The sequence below is a fragment of the Peromyscus californicus genome, unplaced genomic scaffold (genome assembly GCF_007827085.1).
Source record: "Peromyscus californicus insignis strain IS unplaced genomic scaffold, ASM782708v3 Scaffold_6__1_contigs__length_162567912, whole genome shotgun sequence".
In the NCBI taxonomy this organism is placed as follows: domain Eukaryota; kingdom Metazoa; phylum Chordata; class Mammalia; order Rodentia; family Cricetidae; genus Peromyscus; species Peromyscus californicus.
In genome coordinates, this window is record NW_026294584.1 from 83,536,726 (window position 1) to 83,563,055 (window position 26,330).

At 39.5% G+C, this 26,330-nt stretch overlaps 2 gene segments (V, D, J or C); both read left to right on the forward strand.

The window, feature by feature from the left end:
- The first annotated feature begins 5,530 nt into the window (after nucleotides 1-5,530).
- LOC128099587 (immunoglobulin kappa variable 1-12-like) lies at nucleotides 5,531-6,035 on the forward strand. The segment is given in 2 exon segments: nucleotides 5,531-5,579; nucleotides 5,716-6,035. Coding segments are annotated over 2 exon segments (369 nt in total).
- Nucleotides 6,036-24,421: 18,386 nt separating this feature from the next.
- LOC128099588 (immunoglobulin kappa variable 1-27-like) lies at nucleotides 24,422-24,921 on the forward strand. The segment is given in 2 exon segments: nucleotides 24,422-24,476; nucleotides 24,599-24,921. Coding segments are annotated over 2 exon segments (378 nt in total).
- The last annotated feature ends 1,409 nt before the right edge of the window (nucleotides 24,922-26,330 follow it).

Here is a 26,330-nt window from a genome sequence, read left to right on the forward strand (position 1 = left end):
TCTTGTGCTTCAGCTGCATTGGAATGTTCAGGTCTTGCTGTTGTAGGATGACCGGGGTCTGGTGGTGCAATATTGCCTTCTCTGTTGTTGAATATATTTTTACACTGGCATTTGTGCATCTGGGTTTGGGATAATTATAGGTATGAGTATTGAGTCTTGTGATGTCTTTGTTAGATAGGTGCTTTGTTCCTTTATTATCTGTTTTCTTTACTGTCTTCTGGCCTGAATGCCCAAAAGTTCTGGTAATTGGCAAGTCTTCAGTTCCAGTAGGCTTATCTTAGCTGAGCTTTGTTGGGGTTTGGGTGCCAAGATCCAGTTATCCTCATGTTCTTCTGACTGATGTGGGCTGTTCTTCCAACTGCCCTGAGTTGTGCCTGTGCCTATGGAGTATGCTGGAGTTCTCAGGAGGACTAGCCACTGGGAAGATGATGAGATGGTTGGGATTGGGTGGCAGAATGGATCTTGGGAAACAGAATCCAATGGATTGTAGTGGCAGTGGTGGTCCAGCCTGCGGGCAGGTCTCTCACCTTCTGGCCAGCTACTGGGGACTGCACCAGAGTAGTGGAATTCAACCAGAGTCCGGGGAAGAGCCAAGCTGCCTTGCTGGTGCTGAGCTGGGAGGGAGAGTGACAGGATGTGCCCTGGGGCTTAGGATCTGGAGGATGGGGCAGTTCAGCTGGGAGGCCAGACACTCACCTGTTCTCCTAACTGCTGTAGGTTGTGCCTGTGTCTATGGAACCTACCTGAGTTGCAGGGGGTGGCTGACCATGGGGAAGATGATGAGGCAGGTGGGGTGGGCAGCAGAGTGGGGATTGGGGGGATAAAATCCAGTGGGTGGTAGTAGTGTTGGTGCAGCCTATAGGCATATCTCTTACCTGCTGGCTGGCTGCTCTGTGTGTTCATTTTTTGGTTTAGTTTTTAAATGAATGTTGTCAGGAAAACAGCATTTACAAGCAACTTACTAAATATCACAATGAGGTCTTATACCTAAGATATGTAAGTATAAAAATAACAAAAGAAAACAAAATTGAAATGCTTCAGGACATAGTATTTTTCTTAGACAAGATTCTAAAAGCACAAGAAAAGCTTTAGGTTCCCTTTGCTTCTCTCCTTCCCCTTTTAATGAACATCTTTTCTGGACAGCCTCATCAGGTGTCCTGGGCATCTCTTCCCATCTTCAGGTTAGCTGCAAATACCCAGAGAAAGGAGTTTGCTCTTCTGACATGACCTTTGATGGTGAGCATTGGACATCTCTTCCTCTTTCTACTTTGGTGCCACTCATCACAGAGTTCCCTAGAAAGAATTGATATTTGTGATGTCCAAACAATACCCATTACAGATGAGCCACAGTTAGTACAATCTAAACTTCTATGCTTCACAGTTGCAGCCATTCTGTACCATCTTCCATGTTCATTTTTAAAAAGTAAAAAATGATAGGAAATCTTTCCTGAGAGGTGTGATCAAAACTATCATAAATTTGATGATCAGGGCCATAGTAAAGGGAAAAAAATGGTGCCAGAAAAGGGGGCATAATTGGACTCCAAAATTTAACTGAGGCCCTTTCCTGCACATGTCACAGAAAAACTGGGGTAAATAAATCAGAGAGATGGCAATGGCTGAAACAGGAGAGTCAGCTCTGGGGGAGTTTCTGGGTGGGGAAGGATGAGGCTGGATCACTTGTACAAGGAGCACTCAGCATCCCCTATTCCCAACCACCACCTTACCTACCGCAAGTGTGCTCAAGCTTTCCTCTGTTGGCTGAAGTCACATCTTTGTCATTTCATGAGGTTCAAAAACCCACACCATTAATTTGGAGAAGGTTCATTCAGCTTACAGTTTATAGTCCACCATTGGGTTAAGTCAAGGCATGAATTCAGTGCAGAAATGCATAGGCAGGAACTGAAAGAGAGACAATGGACTCTGACCTATGATCACTCATCCAGCAATGGCACTGCCCATAGTGGGCTGAACCATCCCATATCAATCATGAATGAAAAACAAGCTTGCTCTTGGGTTAATCTGATGGAGGTAATTCCTCAACCAAATTTTCTTCTTCTCATATCTATATATCTATATCTATATCTATCCATCTATCTATCTATCTATATGTTTGTCTCAACATGACAAAAAACAACCAGTATACTGGGACACTTGAATATGCTTAGGTCTGCAAATGGATGGAAGAAATGATAAATACATTCTTCAATATTATAGCTGCTTCAGGATTCTAGAGTCCATTTTATGCATAATGCTGGAGAAATTTGAAATGGATAAAAGAAGTAAGAAGATATATTGTTAGTAGATATAAGAAGTACCATGGAAAACGGCTGTGAACACTGCATGAAAATAAAATGACAAGTAAGTAACACTAAGTACATAGATTTCAGGTAATCTTGGATAATGAGCTGATTTTGCCAGCCCTTTGCCAGTCTGTCCAGCAGGGGTCACCATGAACACATGTCTTTCCAGTTAAGGGTTCCCCGAGCTGAAGGGCCAGTCAATGAACACAAACAGGGAGAGGGTATACACATGGGGAGGAACTGAATTACAGCAATACAAGAATGGCTTGAATTTAGCTTTCTTGAAGACTTTCTCTCTGGAATTAATTTTGGTTTCAGTAATCTCTTTAATGCATGTACATTGAGGTTTGTGCTATTGTCAGTGGGTCTCTGTTGAGTGTGTGTTGATTTAAGTGAGTATATTTTGGTTATGAGCTTGGGAACATCCCCATTTAATTTCTCATCCTACAGGATAAACAAAAAAGACCATGGAAGAGCCATGCTTTAAAATAGATCAACCCTTAGTCTAGGTTATTACTTAAAACCCAGGACAAAATTGTATATAATCGCATTTCCTATGTATGGAAAATCTTTCTCAAAAAAGATTTGAGATTTGAAATAATTAGGTCCTCTTAGCCTGACTTTTAATCGCAAATCGTTGTCTCTGCCACATCACTCACATAAACAGGAAGTTGCTATACAATCAGTATAGAATGAAATGGACTTGAGCATACACAAATATCTTAGATAAAAATCAGAGCAAAATTGCTAATAACAATGGTCTATTGGGGCTGACATAGCAATGTTTTATATAACATAAGCATTTCTTGGTACATTCTTCTTCATGAGATATACAGGACTTCCTTAAGAGAAAATAAATTACTTTTAGGTGGAGCTATTACTAATAAATTTAAAACCTCAAACGTTTGGTGTATTGTGTGCGCAGACAGCATAGACTACGAAACGTTTGAGGTCAGCACCTGAAGATTAGGATTCTAGTTATGTTCTACATCTTGATGTCCAGTTTTAAGCCATTGTTCTGCTGTTGTGCAAATGGCTTCAGAATCCAATGACCTTTTGGATAGCTGATTCTCAGGAGAACATGTCTGAATCAGAGTTTTCTGTTCCTCACAATCCAGGCATAGTTTCAAAGTTGCACCTTTAGGTCAGTGGAGATAAATGATAAATTTGATCTTCTTGAGGATATTCAAATAGAATTTTCTAGAACAGTGGTGTTATTCTAGAATCCCAAACCTTTAAATTTAAATTCAGAGGCTCACCATGTTCATCTCTATTTCCCTTTCCAGGACTAAACATGGTTAGTTCTAAAATTCATGCTCATTCCTTTATACTGCAATCATGATTTTATTGTGACAAAGATACAGATAGACCATCAATAACCATTGAAGTCATACTAGTGGATTGTAGGATACTAAGAGAAATGGCAGTAGTGATATGGGATTTAGCATGTTCTTAAATCAAGAATTGACTCTGCCCACTGGCAGTTGTTGTCAATGAGCCCTATGATTTCAGATCATGGTTAACATATGGATGTTACTCATCCCCAGGACAAGGTTGTCTTGTCCATTGGCAGTAAATATCTTGTTCTTATACAGTGAAGAAGGGTATTCTGTGCTTTATAAATGCCCTGTTCCTCTTTCTCCAATGTTCAGTCTTCTACTACTGAATGGACGGTGTCCCTATATGTCCTACTGCCATGTAGAGACATTCTATTCATCCCATTGCTGCTTCATATTCACATCTCACGATTTGTTTTTCTGCCCATGTCATAGAGAGGATGTCTTACACACAGTCTTCATTCCAGAACCCTGTACCACGTGCTAGACCAGCACAGTTTGGGTCCTGGAACCTGACTGGGGGCAGTGAGGGAATGAAGAAAGGACAGACAGACAGACAAGCAGACAGATGGAATTCTGCTTCTCTCCACAACCAAGAACCTCAGCATATTTATTAGGTAAAGTATAGAAGGAGGAGTTAGCTGGTCTCCACAGGACATCTCTGTAGGCCAGAAGCCTCAGGCTATGAACATCCAGGGGTAGGAAGTCCTTTCACACACTGCTCAATTGTTTATAAAGACTCACACTTGGACTCCCAAGAGGATCTTTGCCAACCCTCTTGTGCCTGACCCATATCAGGAACTGGCTTTGCCAATGTTTCACGAGCTCAAGGTCTGAAACATGACTATATCCATGTAAACAATACACATTCACACAGAACTTCACTAACTCAGGGATTCCTCTGCTTTACATAATATTTTATATTTGTGAACAGTTTCAAGTTTCAAGTGAGGTGGTCACATGCCTTATCCAGGCATGAATAACTATTTTTTAGTAGGAACTATAAGGGATGGCCACAGAAGGATGGGTAGTTTTGAGGAATGGGGTATATTCTAGCACAGCTGAACACTTGCTGAGAGAAAAAAAGAAGAGGAAAGAACATTAAAAAGGGAGGAAAACTACCACAGTTTGAAGACAATGTGTTCATAGTGGTATATGCTCTATAGCTGGTCCCTACTGGGAATTTTGCATATATTATTTGTTCACATACTTTTATCTTTTTCAAAATTTAAATTTGTGAGGAGAGTTCTTCTATGTAACAGCTCTTGCTGTCCTGGAAATTGCTTTGTAGACCAGGCTGGCCTCGAACTTACAGAGATCTGCCTGCCTCTGCCTCAGGAGTGCTGGGATTAAAGGTATGAGTCACTAGCACCAGGCTAAAAGTATATTTTTATCTCATATTTCACCACTGATTGGTGGTATACAGGGGTAAACATAGTACAGAATTCTGGAATATGGTCTAAAGAGCTCTCTCTGGACTCAAGAATATCCATATGTCCAAATGAAGATGACTTCTAAACCATCTTCCAGTTTCTGGAATTGCCTTTGTGAATGATGGATGAATATGTAAGGCTAGCCAAAATTCATGTCACAAATCATGTAGAAACAAAAAATAACTCACTCTCAGGACATCAGAGTCAGTCTTTCTTCTGAGTTGTGGAAAGAACCAAATTTCTGTAGAAAACCCCACAATGTCTTGATCTGCCCCAGAACCTAGGGTCCTGAGGCTGGCATAGAGTTAGTCCCTGAGGAGAGACAATCCTGCAGCTGTGACCACATCATCTAGACCCTGCTGATTTGCATGTAACAGAACATCCCACACTTCTGAGGATTTCTTAATGGGCTGATAATACACTGTATAGGAGTCAGTACTATTCAGTACACAGCACAGCCATGAAGGCTCCGGCTCATTTCCTGGGACTTCTGCTGCTCTGGATCCCAGGTATGGAGAACAGCAGTGCTTATCTCAGTGCGGTCAGAGCTGCCTGGCTTGTTGGGAACTCTACACATTGACCTTTAAAGGCAGCATTATATATTTTTGGTTGTGTGTTGTATTTTTCCTTCTTTCTCAACGCTAGGTTCCAAATGTGACATCCAGATGACCCAGTCTCCATCTCAGACTGCATCACTAGGAGACACAGTCACTATCAACTGTCAAGCCAGTCAGAGCATTGGTAGATCATTATCCTGGTATCAGCAAATACCAGGGAACTCTCCTAAGCTCCTGATCTATGCTGCATCCAGTTTGTATCCTGGGGTCCCATCCAGGTTCAGTGGCAGTGGGTCTGGGAGAGATTTTACTCTCACCATCAGCAGTTTGAAGCCAGAAGATATTGGAACTTATTATTGTCAACATTACAGCAGTTACCCACCCACAGTGGAACAAGTCCTAACATAAACCATTCAGCAAAACAGAAGTGCAAGCCAGGCTGCCTCAGCTGCTCCTCCTGGTGATTCCACCTGCTGAGATCATTATGCATATGAAGTTGGCATTGAAGAGCTCTGAGTGGCTTTGAATAAGAGACTATGAAGGTTACTCCTCTTCCTAGACTCTAGAAGCAAAGGCCCAATTAGGTAAATTCTGATTTAGTAATACTGTTCAGGACTCGGAAGGCATCTGGGTTATGACATCTATTTGAATTTACACATCAAAGGAAAAATTCAAGGGAGATTTACAAAAAAATGAAAGAAAAGGAATAAGTGTCTACAGCCTTCTGAAAGGATTTTTTGGAACATACAATCTTGTGAAAGACTAGGAGTTAGACGATCACTGATAGGCAGAAAGATAAAAACAGGGGCCACAAATAGATAATAAAAATGATAAATATCCAGATGATAAAGATGGTAAACTTCTGCCCATTTTCTTATAGGCCTGATCTGACAGGTGGCAAAGGCCTAAAGATATGGCAGGCTTTTTCTTCTGCCCCCAGGAACTGCTATTCAAGTTGAAGGCTGGATCAAGACACATTTGTCTCACAGTTGTGAGACTGTCAGTCTCCCTGTCCTAGTGAAAGGTGATCAATCATTAACTGGCAGGGGGTGGGGACTCCTCAAACATTCTTAAAATGCAGAGCCCTCAGGGAGACACTGGGATTCCTGAGTCCTCCCTCTGCTCTGCAGAGGATCTTCTCTGTGTGCTATGTGCCTTGCTGTGTGTTTCACCCCTAATGACAGCATTTCTTCATCTATTGATTCTGTTGATGCAGCTGAGGTTTTCCTTGCTCCTAGTTGTTTTGCTCAAGACTTTTCCTGCCTTTTAATTCTTTATCTGGCAGTGAAAATGAACTCTATCAAGAACCCCAAACAATAATCCATGCACTGTTTAGTGGTCAAATTTTTGTGTTCCAAACAGTGAGAGGGCTGCATTCCCAAATGTTGAAAAGATAGCCACAAAGAAATAGTAAATTAAATTAAAATGATTAGATTTTTACCTACACAAAGTTTGGGAGTATGATAATGAGTACAAATACTAATAACAGGGTAATTGTCTGACACTTCACCTGTGGCCAGCCTGTATCTGTCACCCAAGATCTAGACTTTCTTGTCATCTAGCTCATAGACTTGGCTGAGAAGACCAAATGTGATAAAGCTGATTGCTCAGCTGCCTGGGCAACTCTCTGGAGATTATCAATCTTCATCATATGTCCTACCTTCTATCCTGATGGAATAGTATTGTATTTTCTTCTTCTAAATCTCACAGAGGCTTCTCATTGAACACCTTGTTAGGAGAACAAATAGGGCAAAAGGTAAGTGAAACATGTGGTTCCAGAATTATTTTCATGCTGGCAATTAACACCTTATGGTCCTTTGTGATCACCATGTCCCAGCATGAATTTTGGCAGTTAGATAATAAACCAAGATAAACTTGTGATGACTACTCTTCTTAATCAACTTGACTACATCTGGAATTAGCTAAACCTCAAACTTCTAGGTATACCTGTGAGGAATTCTTGATTATATCATTTGAGGTGGGAAGGCCTTCCTTAAATCTGGGTCAACCCTTCTGGTGGCTGCCTATATAAAGACATGGAAGAAGGAAGTTCTTTCTCTACCTGTTTGCCTGCACTGTTGCTAGCAAGTTAATTTTTTCTCTGTTGTTTGAGTATACTTCTTTAGGATGACAACGTATACTGAAGACCAGCCTGACATCCAGCCTCATGGATTGAAGGAACAACTATTGGATTTTTTTACTTACTCTCAAAAGAGAGGTATCGTTGAACTAGCTGGACCACAGCTTGTAATCCATTTTAATAAATCACACACACACACACACACACACACACACACACGTATAACAAATATATGTACAACATATATAAATATATGCACATATATATTCATTCTATCAGTTCTGTTTCTCTAGAGAACTTTGGTTAATACCAAATTTGGGAACAGAAGTTGTTCTAGAGCAACAGAAGTGTAAGGATGAGGTATTCCAAATTTTATTGACCATTCTGGCATAATATCAAAAAAAGTTCATTGACATATAATAAATAAAATAATGAGAAGTTACTACAAACACAAATAGTAATCATTTGGCAAACAAATTGAGGAGTATGACCTTTATTTTAGTTAATACAATAAGTTTTTAAACCCAAAAGTTAAATGAAGCTAACAACATACTTTCTCTCTATGTATATTTGTGTACCAAAATCAATTAAAATAGCAGAATCATGCCATTAAATGTTGATCACTACAAATATAAGCAGAGACCTACTTTACACCAAGTGATTGAAAATTTCTACTTAAGCAAGGTAAAAAGAATTCACTGGTGGTTTAAGCAGCTGTACTTTAGGTGATGTTTACTTTACCTAATGAAAGTTTTAGGAAATATATTTCAGGCCACATGTTGAAAACACATTTTACTTCATTCTCTAAAAGTACAAAATTAAATACTCTAATAATGCAAGTTCAGATTTATGATCACTTCTCATGGTTATAGCTTCATGCTTTTGATAGGTTAGTTACTTTCTCTACTACTGTGATAAAATTACAGAAATAACTTAAGGGAGAGAAAGCTTATTTGGGTTCATTGTTGGAACTCACAGTCTTTCATGCCAGGAAAAACACAGTAGCAAGATCTGTTGGCACCAGCAAGTCATGAAGGCTTGTGTTTAACTCACTTTTTTCTTTTCATTCAGTGCACATCCCAAGCCACCAGGATGAGCCTGCCACATTTAAGGTAGGTTTTCCTACTTCAACTAACCTACAAAGAAATTCCTCACAGCCATGCCCTGAGGTTAACAGTCTACATAATCCTTCACATATGTGCTATAAAGTGTCTCCTTGGTGCTTCTATATTCTCTATGTTAACAGTCAACATTAACACTCACAGCTTATTTAAGAGTGGTTTTAGTCATTTTTGGAATTACTCAGCCAAAATTTGTTCTAAAAAACAAATTTTGTGTCACAATTAGAAGATTCATGATAGTTCTTGTAGTTTGAACTCAGAGTTTGCTCATTACCCCAAGTTGTCATTGTTAGCTTGGTCTCTGTTGAATTAAATGAATCACAGGTCAGAGATTGGCTTGGTTACCATTTATAGAACTAATCATTTGAGCCCTGACAGCATGAGTTTAACCAGTTTAAACAATGCATACCTGTTACCATGCATAATAGTTATGTTCTCTCATCACTATGACAAAAGAAACTGATGCAAACAACTTAAAGAAAGGACTTAATTTAAATCAGCATTTAAGAAGGAAGACATACTATCTATCTATCATGTGTTAGATTCTAGGGAGGAAGAGGAGAGGTTTGAGGGTGAAGGATGCAGAGATGGAGCATCCTTTAAGGCAAGGGTTTTATTAAGAGTTGTTAACACCACAGACAACACAGGCAAGGTGAGAGAGAGAGGGAGGGAGAGAAGGAGGGAAAGAGGGGGAGGAAGGGATATAGACAAAGAAAGGCAGAGAGAGAGAGAGAGAGAGAGAGAGAGAGAGACTTTAGTCCCTGTCCCAAAACTCAATTGGGTACTTATTCTTAAGTGTTTCTTAGGAAGAGAGATGTACTACATTTTAAGTGTCTTATACTTCATGACAGCATGCCTGGTTAGTACGTCATATATGCTACATGTCTGCCATCAGGTGTCTCCCCTTCCAGGAAGACAGTCAGAGTCAGAGCATTTGACTCTTTGTCAGAGCCATGCACAGCTTGTCAATCCATCCTATGAGCATGCAGAGGGGAGAGAGATTGCAGAGGAGTGTGGCATGATCTGTGAGCCAGAGACACCAAGAGGATCTAGAGCCTAACATTTCCAGTATTATAGTTTGTATTAAAAACAACTTCGTAAGAATGCATGGAAAATAGATAGGAAAGGGCTTATGGGATTAGTGAGACTCAAAATTCACCTGGTTCCTTCCTATTTAATTACAGAACTATTGGGCTAGACAGAATGCAGCCATATCTCATCCTGTGATAGGTAGTCAGGCTTTGGTTATGATCAGAATTCTGATGGTTGTGGGGTGGTAGAATATAACAGATACAGCACTAGATCATTTTGGGTTCTGTTAATCCCTTAGACAGACATTTATTGTCTAATTCTTTGTGTGACCTAACTTGCTTATGACTATTATGTAAATGAATTTTCATGTATTAATAGATACATGAAATTTATAGCCCCAAAGTTGAGAACATCATCATATAGCATATGGGTCATGAACAGAACTTTCTTTACTTTGATATAACCTCCTTACTTGGTATTTCTACCAATGCATTTAACAAATACACACCTAAAATATGTGGATTTACTTGTTCCTTTGCTATAATGTTACACAAACTTCATGAACTGTGGACCTTTGGATATAGCTAGTCCACATAGAGAGTCGATTAGAGACTGAGTTTCTTCCATTGGGCAGGAAAAATAAACTAAACCACATGATTCTACATGAAGACCACTCAGGTGCACTACTCAAACAAAATAAGTAAAAACTTTCTTACTTATTCTAAATCACTTTCTAGAAGGAGTTCTTAAGAAGTACTTGAAAATATTCATTACATACAAACATAATGAAGAAGTATGACAGAGTGTTACATTGTTCAAATTTTAAATGGATGTATATTTGAATTCTGTGGGATAAAATAATCTCTGCTGTGCCTCTTGCCTTGTAAAAGGCTGTGAGCTCTCCATGTGTAAATCTCTCAAGTTCTTTGTCACTGAATTCTCCTGAATTGTTATATTTAGAAGTCTCGTGGATAGACAATTTCTAAACATTTTTGAACACACTAAAATAATTATCTTTATGACAAAAGATATCAGATCATACTTCAACGAGCTCAATCCATAATAAGGCTCAATGAAAGTTCAACAGAAGCATCAATAGCTCGTGTTTGTGTGTGGTTGTTATATTTTAGTGAAAAATAACTGTGAAGCACACAGGGTTGTCATTCTCCTCTGTGAGACTGACATGAGTGTCCATGCCTGTATTGTTATGTCTAGTGCTGTCTCAGGATGGAAGGGGTGTGTGCATCATGTCCTCCCACAGATCGACACTCTTACTCTGAAGTCCTTCTTTCAACTGCTGTAGCACTATAGACTGCACTGGTCTTCTGTAAACACAGGTGACGTTTGACCATTTCCTCGTGAGAGTTTTCCTTAACTCTCTTTGGCTTTGCATACTATTGCCCTTCCCCTAAGGGGTTGGCATGTTGTTTGGTAGGGAGGACTTTTCCTTCTATTTTTTTTCCTTTATTTGTTACCTGACAGATAAATCACTACACAAGATGAGGTGCCCAAGCCAGCTTCTGGGATTGCTGGTGTTATGGATCCTTGGTAAGTGAAATGAGAATGGGTGGATGCTTCATATTTCTTGACCCTTCACCTTCAGTGGGCGGTCTGTGTACATGTGAAATATGTGGGGTATTTCCTTTAGAAGGAGGATGTGGAGAGTAGATCTATTGAGGTAAAAGAAATTTCAGAAGGATCCAGGATACGTGTTCTGGGGTATACTCTGGCACTGATAGATGCTGATAGCCAGCATAGAAGATACCTAGAGGTCCTCTTCATTTGTAAACATATTTTTATATTAAAAAATTTCAGAAGGGTAAATAAAGATAAAAAGGAAGAAAATAATGAAAGAAAAATCATAAAAGTATCTTGCTGTGTTTATTTCTTACCTCACATATTTTCTGTTTTTATAATTTTAGAATCCAGTAGGGGATGTGCTACCCCAGACTCCAGTGTTGCTACCTATCACCCTTGGAGAATCAACCTCACTCTCCAGCAGCATTGGTCAGAGCCTGCTACACAGCAGTGTAAACACCTATTTGAGTTAGTACCTGCAGAGACAAGGCATATCTCCACAGCTCTTGATCTATAAGGTTTCCACCCAATTTTCTGAGGACCTAGGCAGATTTGGTGGCAGTAGGGCAGGAACAGATTTCACATTCAAAATCAGCAGGGTAGAGCCTGGGGATCTGAGGATTCACTGTTGTTTTCAAGGTACACATCTTCTCATGGTGTTACCCTTCTAAATAAAAACTTCTGTGTTTGTATGGGTCAGCTGCCCTCACGTGTTTCTCTGGAGAGCACCACACCAGAGTACCACAGCACCTTCAGACTCCTATAAGAGGTGAAGTATGATCATTCTGAAGGATAGGTCACAGCTGCTGCATTTTCCAGGTTTCCTTGCAGTTACCTGGTTTTTCTGTCAACTTCTATACTGTCAGCGTGCCACAATCAGCATTGTTCTGTGGTGCCAAATTCCTTTCAGAACAACTAGGAATGAAGGAAGGGATACCAAACTGATCAGTCTTCTGTCTTCAACTAGAACACATGCACAGATAAAAACCATCCATGAATGTAGTCAAGTATATGAGATTGTAGATGATTCATGGCACCCAAAACACATATTTAAAATAGTGTGTGTGTGTGTGTGTGTGTGTGTGTGTGTGTGTGTGTGTGTGTGTGTGTGTGCATGTGTGTGTGGTTTGAGCACAAATGGAGAGAATTGGTTCTCTCCTATTATAGGGATTCCAGTGGTCAAATTCAGGTTATCAGAGTTGGAGATAGATGACTTTACTCACTAAGTTTTCTTGCCAGCTGTTACACTCCTGTGTCACCTTTATAAGTCATTTTTTATTATTAGTATATTATTGTATTGTTAGAGGTTGAATAATCTGGTCAATAATTTGTTTATGTGCTGTAGGACAGCTTTGTTGTTCAGACTTCCTTCTTGAGGCAGAAAGATTGTAAAGGCCAGAGATGGTAGTGACTTCAAAGAAAGAGCATCATCCCATTATGTGACTGATAGAAACATAAACTCACAAAGACTGGCATAGTGCACACAAACTTGCAGAACTTCCAACCAAACAAAATTCTAGCAGGGATAAGGGGAAGTGGACACAAAGTTCCACCTCTAACCAAGAAGCTTTTTGCAACTAATACCTGATGGCAAAGAGAAAACCAGATTTCTGTAATATAGTGTCACAATCTCAAATGTAATGTCACAATTATACATTGGAAAAACAACATTCATTCCATAAATCATTATTAATTACTCCTAAAACTTTCCTATGCTACCTTCATAAAATTTTATTAAATATAAAGAAAAAAAAGCTTTCTCTCCACTTCACCCTTCTCACTTCCACATTCTATTAACTTTCTTCTTCAGTTTGGAAGAGGCACAAAATTGGATTCTCCTGTCCTTAAATCATCAAAAGAGGAAAATTCTGTCCATCTTGTTTTTCACATTACAGGATAAACTTTGGTGAAATTGTTCAAAAGCAAATGCCTGTTGTCAAAAGTTTAGCACAGTATCAGTTATAGCAGGCTGAAATAAAATGGCTGTTAAGTGAATTCCAAAGATGGATTTGAATGTCAAATTCAGACAGCATAGAAACACGTGCCTTATTCAACAGAATCACAAAAAAATTAAAGGTAATACAAAACTAGATTGATCTCAAGGAAAATAGAGTTTGAAGACTTGGTTTATTGTAGTAAAGGCAACATGAAATGCACATCTGGAAGTCATTTGTTCATACACTGGGCCTGTGATTCAAATTTGTTGCTGAAACAGGTGTGTCACAATTCTTCACAGACCTGGAAAGAACAACACTCAACTTCATATAGAAAAACAAAAAAACCAGCATAGCTAAAAGAATCCTATACAATAAAGTCACCTCTGGAGGCATCAACATCCCTGACCTCAAGCTCTGCTATAGAGCAATAGTAATAGTCATAAAAATATCTTGGAGTTGGCAAAAAAAACCCGACATGTGGACCGATGGAATAGAACTAAATAGAACCCACATACTTATGAACACCTGATTTTTGACAAAGAAGCCAAATCTGTACAATGGAGAAAAGAAAGCATCTTCAAAAATGGTGCTGGCATAAGTGGATGTCAACATGTAGAAGATTGCAAATAGATCCACCATGCACAAAACTCAAGTCCAAGTAGATCAAAGACCTCAATATAAAACCAGTTACACTGAACTTGATAAAAGAGAAAGTAGGAAGTAGTCTTGAAAGCATTATCACAGGTGACCATTTCCTAAATATAACACAAGTAGCACAGATACCGAGAGCAACAATTAATAAATAATTAATAAAATAAACAACATTTTCCTTTGTCTTACAGAAACTGAGAAGCTTCTGTAAGACAAAGGAAAATGTAAATAAGACAAAACGACAGTCTACAGAATGGGAAAAGATTTTCACCAATCCTACATCTAACAGAGGGCTGATCTCCAAAATATATAAAGAATTCAAGAAACTAGACATCAAAATAATGAGCAATCCCATTAAAAATGGGCTACAGTGCTAAACAGAGAATTCTCAACAAATGAATCTCAAATGACTGAAAGACATTTAAGGAATTGCTTAATATTCTTAGTTATTAAGGGAAATGCAAATCAAAATGACTCTGAGATACCATCTTACACCTGTCAGAATGTCTAAGATCAAAAACACAGAGGACAGCTTATGTTGGAGAGGATGTGGAGCAAGAACAACTATTGGTGGGAGTGCAAACTTATACAGCCACTTTAGAAATCAGTATGGAGTTTTCTCAGAAAATTGGGAATCAATCTTCCTCAAGACCCAGCTATAACACTCTTGGTCATATACCCAAGGAATGCTCAATCATACCACAAGGACACATGCTCAACTACATTAATAGTAGCATTATTTGTAATAGTCAGAACCTAGAAACAACCTAGATGTCCTTTAACCAAAGAATGGACTAAGAAAATGTGATACATGTACACAAAGGAGTACTACTCAGCAGAGAAAAATAATGACATCATGAAATTTGCAGGCAAATGAATGGAACTAGAAAATAATCATCCTGAGTGAGGTAACCCAGGCACAGAAGGACAAATAGGGTATGTACTCACTCATTAGTGGATACTAGATGTAAAGCAAATAATCAGACTATAGTTCACAGCTCCAGAGAAGCTAGCTAATAAGGAGGACCCAAAGATGTAGATGTAACCAACCGTCTTATTAAATAAGAAACACCGAGCCGATTCAGAGAAGAAAGTCAAGAGGTCAGAGCTAAGAGCCTTACCCTTCATGTTTCAGCAATCCTCTTCAGGCAAGAGAGCTCTCCGAAAAGGACCTACTTCCTGTGTGTTTGTCTTTACATAGTCTTTCTGTTCTGCCTTCTCATTGGTTGTAAACCCAAACACATGACTGCCTTGGCACTGCCTGTCTGTAGAGACTTCCAGGTCTTCTATGGTTGGTATTGAGATTAAAGGCGTGTGTCTCTAATGTTGGCTGCATCCTTGAACACACAGAGATCTACCTAGTTCTGTCTACCAAGTGCTGGGATTAAATGCGTGTGCCACCACTGCCCAGCTTTTGCTATGGCTCTAATAACTCTGACCCCCGGGCAACTTTATTTATTAACATACAATTAAAATCACATTTCAGTACAAATAAAATACCACCATACAAAGAGGATACATGGATTGCCCAGAGAAGGGGAAATAGATGAGATCTCCATGAGTAAACTGGGAATGAGGGGTGTGCAATGAAGGGTAGTGGATGGGGGATGAGTACATCAAGAAACAGGATGGTTGAGTTAGAACAGGGATGGAGTGGGAGAGCAATGAAAGAGATACCATGAGAGAGGGAGATATCATGGGGATAGGGAGAAACTGGGTGCTAGGGAAGTTCCGAGGAATTAACAAGGATGACCCCAGCCTAGACTAATAGCAATAGTGGACAGGGTGCCTGAACTGGCTTACCCTAGTAATCAGATCGGTGAATACCCTAACTGTCATCCATAGAGCCTTTCTCTAGTAACTGATGGAAGTAAATGCAGCAATCCACAGCCAAACACGAGGCCAACCTCCAGGAGTCCAGTGAAGAGAGAGAAGAGGGGTTTATGGTAATATATTATGTCCCCCAATATATTGTGCATACAAATAAATTTATCTGGGGTCAGAGAACAGAAGAGCCACTAGACAGATATAGAGGCCAGAAAATGGTGGCACTCACACCTTTAATCCTAGCATTCAGAAGGCAGAGATCCGTCCTGATCTCTGTGAGTTCAAAGCCACATTGGAAACAGCCAGGCATGGTTACTCACACCTTTAATCCCAGGAAGTGATGGCAGAAAGCAGAAAGGTATTTAAGGCGTGAGGACGAGGAACTAGAGCTGGATAAGCTTTTAGGCTTTTAGCAGCAGTTCAGCTGAGATACATTCAGACACAGAGGCTTCCAGTCTGAGGAAACAGGATCAGCTAAGGAATTGGCAAGGTGAGGTGGCTGTGGCTTGTTCTGTCTCTCTGATCTTTCAGCATTTACCCCAATACCTGGCTCCAGGTTTGATTTTATTAATAAGAACTTTTAAGATTTGTGCTACAGGGATTCTATGAGCAAGGACATCAAGATCATGATGTGGAAACCTACAGAGACAACCAAACCAAACTAGTGGGAACTCATGAACTTCAGACCAACAGCTGTGGAGACTGCATGAGACTGAACTAGGCCCCCTGCATAGTGAGACAGTACTGTAGCTTGATCTGCTTAAGGAGGCCCCTGGCGGTAGGATCAGAGTCCATCCTTGGTGCATGAGCAGGCTTTTTGGAGCCCACTACCTATGATGGGACACCTTGCACACAGCCTTGAGGCAGGGGGAGGGGCTTGAACCTGCCTCTACTAAATGTACTTCCCCATAGGAGGCCTTACATTCTTGTAGGAGGGAATGGGGATAGGTTGAGAGGGGGAGACTGGAGGGGTGGGAGGAGGGAAAAGGGGGATCTTTGATTGGTATGTAAAACGAATAAACTATTTCTTAAAAAAAAAAAGAAACAGGTGTTTTAGTGATGAGTGATGAATCTGATATTAGCTGAGGTGTATTTCCAGTGGAGAATCACAGAGTTGAAGGCTATTTACTGTTGCAACCGTAAACTCTGGGACAGGTGACACATGACAGGACTTTGGCTTTAGTGACTACGGTGGTAGCAATCTTCACGTTCAGTCTCTTGTCACTCACTGCATTCCTCAGAGGAACTCTTAGTCTATAATTTCAATTTACAACATGCACACTTTATAGGTGTACTATATTTTACCTTCCATACTGTCATTGTACTGTATCTATGAATTGCTTAGACATGCTTAAATCTATAATTACCTACCATTGTGTTATAACTAAGTCCAATAGTTCATCTTCTCTATAGGTATCTTGCCTAGGAACAATGGCATGTAACAAAAGCCTGGGTAGGTAGAGGACTTTATTATCTAGGCTTATATAAATTTCCTCTGTGATATTTACACAATTACATAATTGTCTCATGATACATTAGACAGAATTCATTGTTATTATTAATCAAGGTATGACTGTATACTGATATTGCTACAACTCACTGTGTGCTTTATTCCAGAATTTCTTTATTTCCTCTTTGCCTTTTCTGAATAATGTTAATGTGAACAGTAGGGTACAAACTTTGTCGCTGATTTCAGACGTGACTTCTTCTGAATATATACCTCTGAGTAGAATTGGTCAGCCAAGCTTCAGTGTGAATATTTTTGGCCCTGTGTTTAAACTTTAATCTCATTTCAGGTTTGCAAAAGACTCAGATAGTTCTATGGATATATTTGTCCCACTTAACAAAGTGGCCACATTGAACAAAATTTTATTTTCTGATTTTCACTCTCAAGTTTGCTTGTTGAGGACAGGCTTCTAGGCCAGACTCAGGGCAGAGTACATGATCCAACATTATGTAGCAAGAGGAGATTCTCTGAGACTTTGTAAGAGGAAGTTGCTGAAAGTTTCCACTAAGGAGTAGCTGAGTCTTCAGAACAAGTGGTACTCAAATAATTCAAAAAGGAATTATCTAAAATAGATAAAGAGCTAAAAGTGCAACCAACTCATTAATCAACAAGAAATCTAACAACCCAATCCATAAATGTGTGACAGTTCTCAAAAAATAAAATACAAATGAACAATAAACAACCTCTGTTCTTACGATCTTTCTTCCACCTCTTCTGTAATGTTTTCCTAACCTTGGAAGTGAGATCTGATATAGATTCCCTATTTGTAGTTGAGCATAGCACTGAAACTTATTCTCTGTACTTTCACCATTTGTGAGTCTCTGTCTGAGTCACCATCTACTGTAAGAAGAAATATCTCTACTGAGGTCTGAAAGATGCACTAGTATATATGTACATAGATATAAATTTGGAAAATAGTTTGATACTGAGTCTATTTAGCGAAATAATGATAGTTGGTTGGCTCTTGACGCCTGTGAGCTCTGAAACATTTGGATCTTGGGAAGATTTGTATCACCAAGCATGTGTTTCTTCCTGTGGAGCAGGCCTTAAGCTGAATTTAAAAGAAACTTTGGATAACTCATAAAATATGTGCCACCATTGGTCACATGATCAAGTCTTACATCCAGGTCATTACTGCAGTTCACAGCATTCACAGTTTGGTAAGAATGTTCATTTATGTTTTGCCCCTCAGCAGCTCATATAACACCTTGCACTACAGCAAAAGCTAACCTCACAGTCTCCCTTCTCTCTTGCCAATACTGACTTGTTTTCTCCACATCCGTTTACAAATGTGGGTAGTATCTATAGAAATAATATCTTACCATAAAATTCTGGTTGGAAACTGTCTTACTTTGAATACAATATCTGTGATAAAGATCATGACCACAAGCAATTTATAGAAAATATTTATTTTGACTTATAGTTCAAGATTAGAATCCATGATGGTGGAGAGTAGGTGGCTGGAGCAGCGGGTGAGAGCTCAATTCTTGAACTATATGTAGGAAGTAAAGAACAAAAATTGAATGTTGTATAGTTTTGAAATCTCAAAGCTTGCTACCAGTAACATACTTCTTCCAGCAACCCGAAAACCCAGTATGTACAGTGAGAGCAACTGGTGACCAACCAAGTATTCAAACACTTGAATCCCTGGGGTACATTCTCATTCAAACTACTGCAGCAACCAAAGACAATGGTAATCACCCTCACTGTTTTGGGAATCTTCAGTATGCTTCTGATTAATGTCTTGAAGAGAAGTGTCCCAAACCTGGTTCAGGGATTTTTATTTGGCAACCTATAGCTTTTGGGATGAGCATAATGCTCAATGTAGGCTAGCTACTTAAACTCTTTTATATTAGTAAGAATAGGTATGATAACTATCAAATAATAGGTTATTTTATGCCCTTTTACAACATCCTTAATGATAGTTTTCCCTTCCCTAACTCCCTCAATAGCCCCATCCTCCCATGCATCTCCACACTTCACACTGCCTATTATTTCTTATCCCTTTTCATGTCACCTGTGCACTATCTCTCCAACTTCGCATCTTCCTTTCCCTTCCCCACCACAATGGTTTCAGAGATTCATCAGCTACTCCACATTAACCACACAACTCTAAAGATTACCTTACACCATACAATCTTTTCCAGCTATATCTATTTTCCTAGAAATTTTATGATTTCCCTTTCTTTGTATCCAAATAAAGAAATGGATTTTTAACAATAAAGAAATCAAGTTATTGTGATTGCAGGAAACTGAATGCAACTGAAGGTAACAGATTACTTGAATTAAGTGAATACCAGAATGAGAACTATCACATTTTTTACTCTCATTTGTATTTATTATTTTTAAATAGATACATATAATCACATATGTGCATATGATACAATTTAGAAATGAAACTTTCTATATGAACAAATTTTTAGGTTTTGGATGTGGCATTATGGTTTCAGAGTAGACTAAGATGAATAACCGAGGTTTAAGGTATCTATCCTAACAGTTATCAATACTGTGGACAGACAAACCAAGGGAAATAGCATGGTGGAGTGCTGCAGGGAGAATTTAGTTCCCAGCACCAGAGACAAACAGCCTGGCAGGGTCTCTGCAGGGAGTCAGAGCCCACATGAGAGAAGTGGGACCTGTTTCTAAAGACTGGGGGAGGTTTAAGGCAAGAGCCTGCAGCCAACTTCTGATTCACAGGTAAAGAAGAGAGTGCCTACCAGCATGTGCCTGGTGCCAATACCTTAAGACCAGCATCATTTTATTTTATTTCATTTCCCTGGTGAGAGCTCCCATCTTCAACATCTCTATAGAACACCTGTTAATATCCACGAGTGTTTAGAGAGCTGCTCTAAAGCTGCCATTGGATTCAAACATCACATTTTTGTAGAAAAGAGACAAATGGGAATGGGGAGAAAAGGGAGTACAGAGGAGATATAGTAGGAAATAACATGAAAGATAATATAGTATGCATGAAAATTTATCAAATTATCTATAAATGCTGTTTTGTCCCTGTTTTCAAATTTTATAGTACCTTCTATTTTTAGGCCTGTGTGTTCTTACAGTTAGATTTAATATGTCTCACAGAATAACTGTTTCTGAGATTTGTTGATCATATCCCTGAATGATTATCTTGGGAGAAACAAATATCAGAAACTTTTTAAAGCTAGAGTTCATGTTTTTAATGCATAAAATCTTGAGTATCAATATGAGAGAGTGTGTGTGATTTGTACTTCTGTAGGTTAGGAGCACTCCAAGCAGATTTTTCCATAGCCTTTCCATTGTCCAATTCCCATGTCTCTGGTACTGTCTTAGAAAGCAATTGCTTTGTGTACTTAGTGCTCCCATCACTAATCCAGAATTTCACACTGATGTCCTTTTTGTCTAGTGCTGGAGATAGGAAGACATTTTACATTAATTTCCTCAGAAAGGTGGTCCTTATTAATGCTCTGCTTTTCTCAAAGAGCTGCATATGTGTGAACATTGAATAGTTTTTCCCTAGGGTGGTCCATCCATGCAAGTCTGAGACCAAAGCTCAGTTGTTGACTTACCTTGTCTGTCCATGTCTTCTCAGTTTCAATATTAAGATTGAGGCATTCAGCCTTGTTTCTGAGATTGCTGATATCCTGGATGGCTGATATAACAGCAGACATGAACAAGGAGAACACAGAAGGAGGGACTGCTCCTTAATGGGACATTGTATTTTTGTCTTTCCCAGACTGCCCACTGTGAAATCTCCTATAGAGGTCTCCATTGAGTGCCTGATGTCTTTTCTTAGCTGCTAAGAAAAGTGAAAATTGCCCTTTTCTCTTTCTCTTTCCTAAGCACTCTTCCATTCACTCATTGGCTTTTCTCATTGTTGTCTGAAGTTCCTTTTCTTTTTCGGCCACTACTTACTGACCTCCATGGTAACTCAAAAGTTCAGCTTCCTCTCCACCTCTTTTCAATTTCTCTTCTGTCAGCTTCTGAGATACACAATTTACTTACTGTATTGTTTGAGTCTCCAATTCTAACAAGACTTCTTTCCAGTATGTTTTAAAATTATTTTGTTAACAAGACTTCAAATCCAAAGAAAAGAGTGCAAATTTTCCTGGTTCCTTCCATATTATATACACTATAGTTCCTACTTCTATTTTCTCATAGCACATGTAATTCTTTAGTATGGTGCTTTCACCACTACATACAACTGTTCAATGAAATCACTTGATTTTCATATTCTAAGTGTTTTTTGACATTGGAGTTTTAAAAAGTTACAAAAAAACTGCTGTCAAAAAACTGAATATTCTCGCCGGGCGGTTGTGGCGCACGCCTTTAATCCCAGCACTCGGGAGGCAGAGCCAGGCGGATCTCTGTGAGTTCGAGGCCAGCCTGGGCTACCAAGTGAGTTCCAGGACAGGCGCAAAGCTACACAGAGAAACCCTGTCTCGAAAAACCAAAAAAAAAAAAAAAAAAAAAACAACAAAAAAAAAAAAACTGAATATTCTCAACCACAACATATTAATATAAAAAGGTGCATTTTCTCAAATTTCCCAGAAGGATTTTAAAAACAAAAAGTCAAGTCTGTAATTTTAATGAGTAATCAGACTTACGCATCAAATCTTTAGTGGTCACAGGCAGGTGGATATTGGGGTAGGGCATGGAACTTGTAGATTGCAGTGTCTGATGGGGGGTTTTGATGGGGGGTTTTGATGGGGGGCCTGACTGAAGGAGTTTTCCCTGCTGGTCAGCAACTTGATTTAATTTTTTTTGTGGGGGCAGATGATAGATTCAGAATCCATCTCTGGTGCATGAGGGCTTTTTGGAGCCCACTACCTATGATGGGACACCTCATGCAGCCTTGAGGCAGGGGGAAGGACTTGGACTTGCCTCTACTGGATGTGCCTTCCCATGGGAGGCCTTGCCTTCTAGTGAGGGGAGTGTGGGGTGGGTTGAGGGGAGAGACTGGGTGGGCAGGAGGAGTGAAGAGAAGGATTGGTATGTAAAATGAATGAATTTTTTTTTAATAAAAAACATCTTTGGTGGTCAATAGAAAAAAGTATATATTTATTTCTAAGAAAAAATCAATCAAAAGATTGGAAAGGTTTTAGTTAGTGAGAACACAGAAGACACATAGTCTGGCATTGTTTATTACTCAGACTATGGCTTAAATATTTTGGTGGGAACCAGCACCTCAGAGGTGTGTGCAGTTCTGCTGACCCTGCTCTCTAAAGTTTAGTTCTCACTGATCTTCAAGGTCCAAAGACAAAGAGGGTCAGAAAACAATACCCTGCCAGAATAAGGTCTCAGCTCAAGTGTGTTTCACTTAGGGAGGATAGCAATTGTGAAAAAAAGAAAGAAATTCTAGACCCACTGTATATAAGCAATTATTAAATTATTATATTAAATGATTATTTTATTGTTTGTATAACATATTATTACTAATTCTGACAAAGGATATATCATGATTAGTGACCCACCATAGGGACATCACCACATATCCTCACACTGAGCCTAAGCTTTATGAAAGAGACACATTACCTTTCCCCTGTGGACAGACCAGGGAGCTGTTCATTGCTGAGGAATCAGAGACAAGCTGTGATGCTTACTGAAGCTGCCATCTCTTGTTTCCTCCCACACCTTGCCCTCTGTGAGGCACATATCCAGTGTTTCTCTAGTTCTTTCCTCCACCCTGAGACCTCCCACTTGTGTCAGGTTGCACATATACCTGTTCCAAACAACTGAAATAAATTATTACCCTTAGAAAACCCTTAATGACACTGATGGAACACAACCAGAAGCCAAGAGAGATGGGCTGGTTTGAACCATGTCTTGTTAGTCTATGTGCAAGAAGGCTGATTCTCCTCTAAGTGAACTTTTAGGGAGAATCTCCTATTTACCATCTTATGCTTATGCGTAATATCTGTGCCACTATTGCAGTTCACAGGTCATCGAAGAGACCAGAGAGACTTCATTCAGCAACTAATGAAGCAGACGCAGAGTCTAGAGTCTCAAAGCCAAACATTAGGCAGAGCTCTGGTAGTCCTGTGGAAGAGAGAGAATAAATCAAAGAAATCAGAGCATTCAGGGACACCATACGAGCATGTCTTACCAAATGAACTGACTAGGACTAATGGGGGCTCAGAAAGATCAGGGAGCCTGTATGAATCTTATAGATCCTTCACATACATGTAATGACACATGGCCCACAGAACCAACTGACCAGGACTCACAAGGGCTAAGAAAGATCAGGGAGCCTGTGTAGGTCTTACAAAGATCCTTTACATATATATGATGACTGAGTAGCTTGGTGTTCCTGTGGGATTCCTAACGGTGGGAGCAGGAACTGTCTCTGACTCTTTTGGCTGCCTGTGGTACTTTTCCTCCTACTTGGTTGCCTCCTCCATCCTTGATGTGATGGTACATGCCTGACCTTATTGTAGCATATTATGCTGTGTTTGGTTGATTAGCCTGGGAGGCATGCTCTTTTCTGAGGGTAGATGAAGAGGGAGAATGGACCTGGGGAAGAGAGGAGATAGGGGAACAGACTGAGGGGAGAGAAGGGGAGGAAAACTGTGGTTGAGATATGATATATGAAAGAAGAATGCAATCTAAATGGTTCTGATAAATTATTCTTTTAATTTGTAGAAATGTTCACTCCAAGCAAACAGTTTACAAGGAGGACAGAGTATTTTTTTAATCCATAGGAATTATTTGAGTGAGTTAAAAATTTAATAGTCCCTCCTCTGTTGTATATTCATCGATAGTAAGATATTTGTCTATATTACTGCTAATATATATTTGAAATATATTATTAAAAAAGAGCTTACGCACAGTAAAAAATTTCAAAAACCTCCAAAATTTAAAACTTAAAAAAAGAAATGCATTCTCTGAAGGCATATGTGTGGTCTGACCTCGGGCATCTGGGGACACAGGACTTGTGCTCAGTTACTGAGATGAGCAAGCCTTGCAGCTGTGCCCATGATAACTGGTTCCCAGTGATTTGCATGCACTCACTGCACAGCCTTGAGGACTTCTTCATATACCAGTCACACCCTGTGCAGTTGTCACTGCAGTCAGGACTCAGCATGGACATGAGGGCCCCTGCTCAGCTCCTTGGGCTCCTGCTGCTCTGGTTACCAGGTGAAAAGTGACTATAATGAGAATTTTACTTATACACTGTGATTAGTGAAGATTAGATTTGGGGCAAGGTCCTGTTTTATTATGCTTAACTATGTGGGCATTTATTATGTCTCCATTCTTAGGTTCCATGTGTGACATCCAGATGACCCAGTCTCCATCCTCTCTGTCTGCCTCTCTGGGAGACAGAGTCACTCTCACTTGCCGGGCCAGTCAGGGCATTAGCAATTATTTAAACTGGTACCAGCAGAAACCAGGGAAATCTCCTAAGCTCCTGATCTATTACACAAATAGCTTGGCAGATGGGGTCCCATCGAGGTTCAGTGGCAGTGGGTCTGGGACAGATTATTCTCTCACCATCAGCAATCTGCAGTCTGAAGACATTGCAACTTATTACTGTCAGAAAGGTGATAGTAACCCTCCCACAGTGATACATGTCATAACATAAACCTCCATGGAAGCAGAAGTGAGAGGCTGGGCTGCCTCAGCTGTTCCTCATGACTCACTCACTGAAACTGTTTCTGAGATGTTACAGGATTTTTACAAAATCTCACAGAGAGACATTAGTTTTTCTGGAAGAGACTAAAAAGTCCTCTCTGTACCTTAATCATTTTCCTTCCTCTTTATTTCCAGCACTATAGAGTAAAAATGCCTTTTCTGCCTTAGCAGAGAACACAGCCATTCCCTGTGAAGGTCTGCATTGTATCACCAGCTGGGACTCATACAAAAGAGTAGAAACTTCTGTGGACATACTAAGCACACTTAAGTTTAAATTCAATGAATTTGCTTCTAAGCATCAGCATTTAAATGGCATGGAAATATTACTGAGAGAAGCTGACAACAGAAAGAATTCCTGATTTTCTCACAAAAGCTAGAGCACATATGTCAGAGAAAGGAGAAGTTGCCTAACTGTGATCTTCTGTTGTGCCTTGAAATTGCAGCCATGGGTGTTGATACTCTCAGGTGTCTGCAGCACTTCACATAGGATTCTTCTGGCTCCTATGCCCACTGGTCTGCTTACAAGTATCAAACAAAATTGAATCACCCTCATAAGACTCTCAATCCCTCTGTGTGAAGTTCCCTGTAGATTTGTTAATATGAAATTTTAGAGAGTAATGGGCTGTTTTGAACATGCCTCCAGAAGTGGTATTATTGAAGAATTTATATCCCATCACACAGTTTTAGAAACAAAACATCAGCCCAACAATAGTGATCTATCTCCAAGTCTTTTTTTTTTTTTTTTTACATTGTGTTGGGTAATATCTATTTCCCGTGTTTTTTTTTTAAATGATGTCTCATTCATATATGTATCTGTCTGTGCATGTAGAGTACACACAGACTTAATTACTATGATTTTGAACAAAGAAGAGCAAGTCACAAGATACAATATGACATTCCTGGGCTTCACATTTTTTTAAAGTATTGCTGTTTTTGGAATTTCTACATAAATTTTGGACGGAGTTAATCAACTTTAGAAACTCCTTCCAGAATATTAGTTGAATTGCATTGAGTTTATGTGCGAAAATGGGGATAATATACATTTAAAAGTGGTTCATGGAGCTGGAGAGAATGACCAGTGGTTAAGAAGACCTGATGCTCTTGAAGAGGACATGAGTTTGATTCTCAGCCCCCACATGGTGACCCACAGCTACATTTGACTTCAGTTCCAGGAAATCCATAACCTTCTTCTGGCCTTTAAGTCACCAGACATGCACACAATGTTCTTATAAGCATGCCAGCAAAGCACTTCTGCATTTAAAAATACTTTTAAAAATGATTCATGTTATGCTACAGATAACAATGTATTCATTTGTATGCCTTTTAACATACAGGAGTTATTTCACTGCCCTTTGTGTA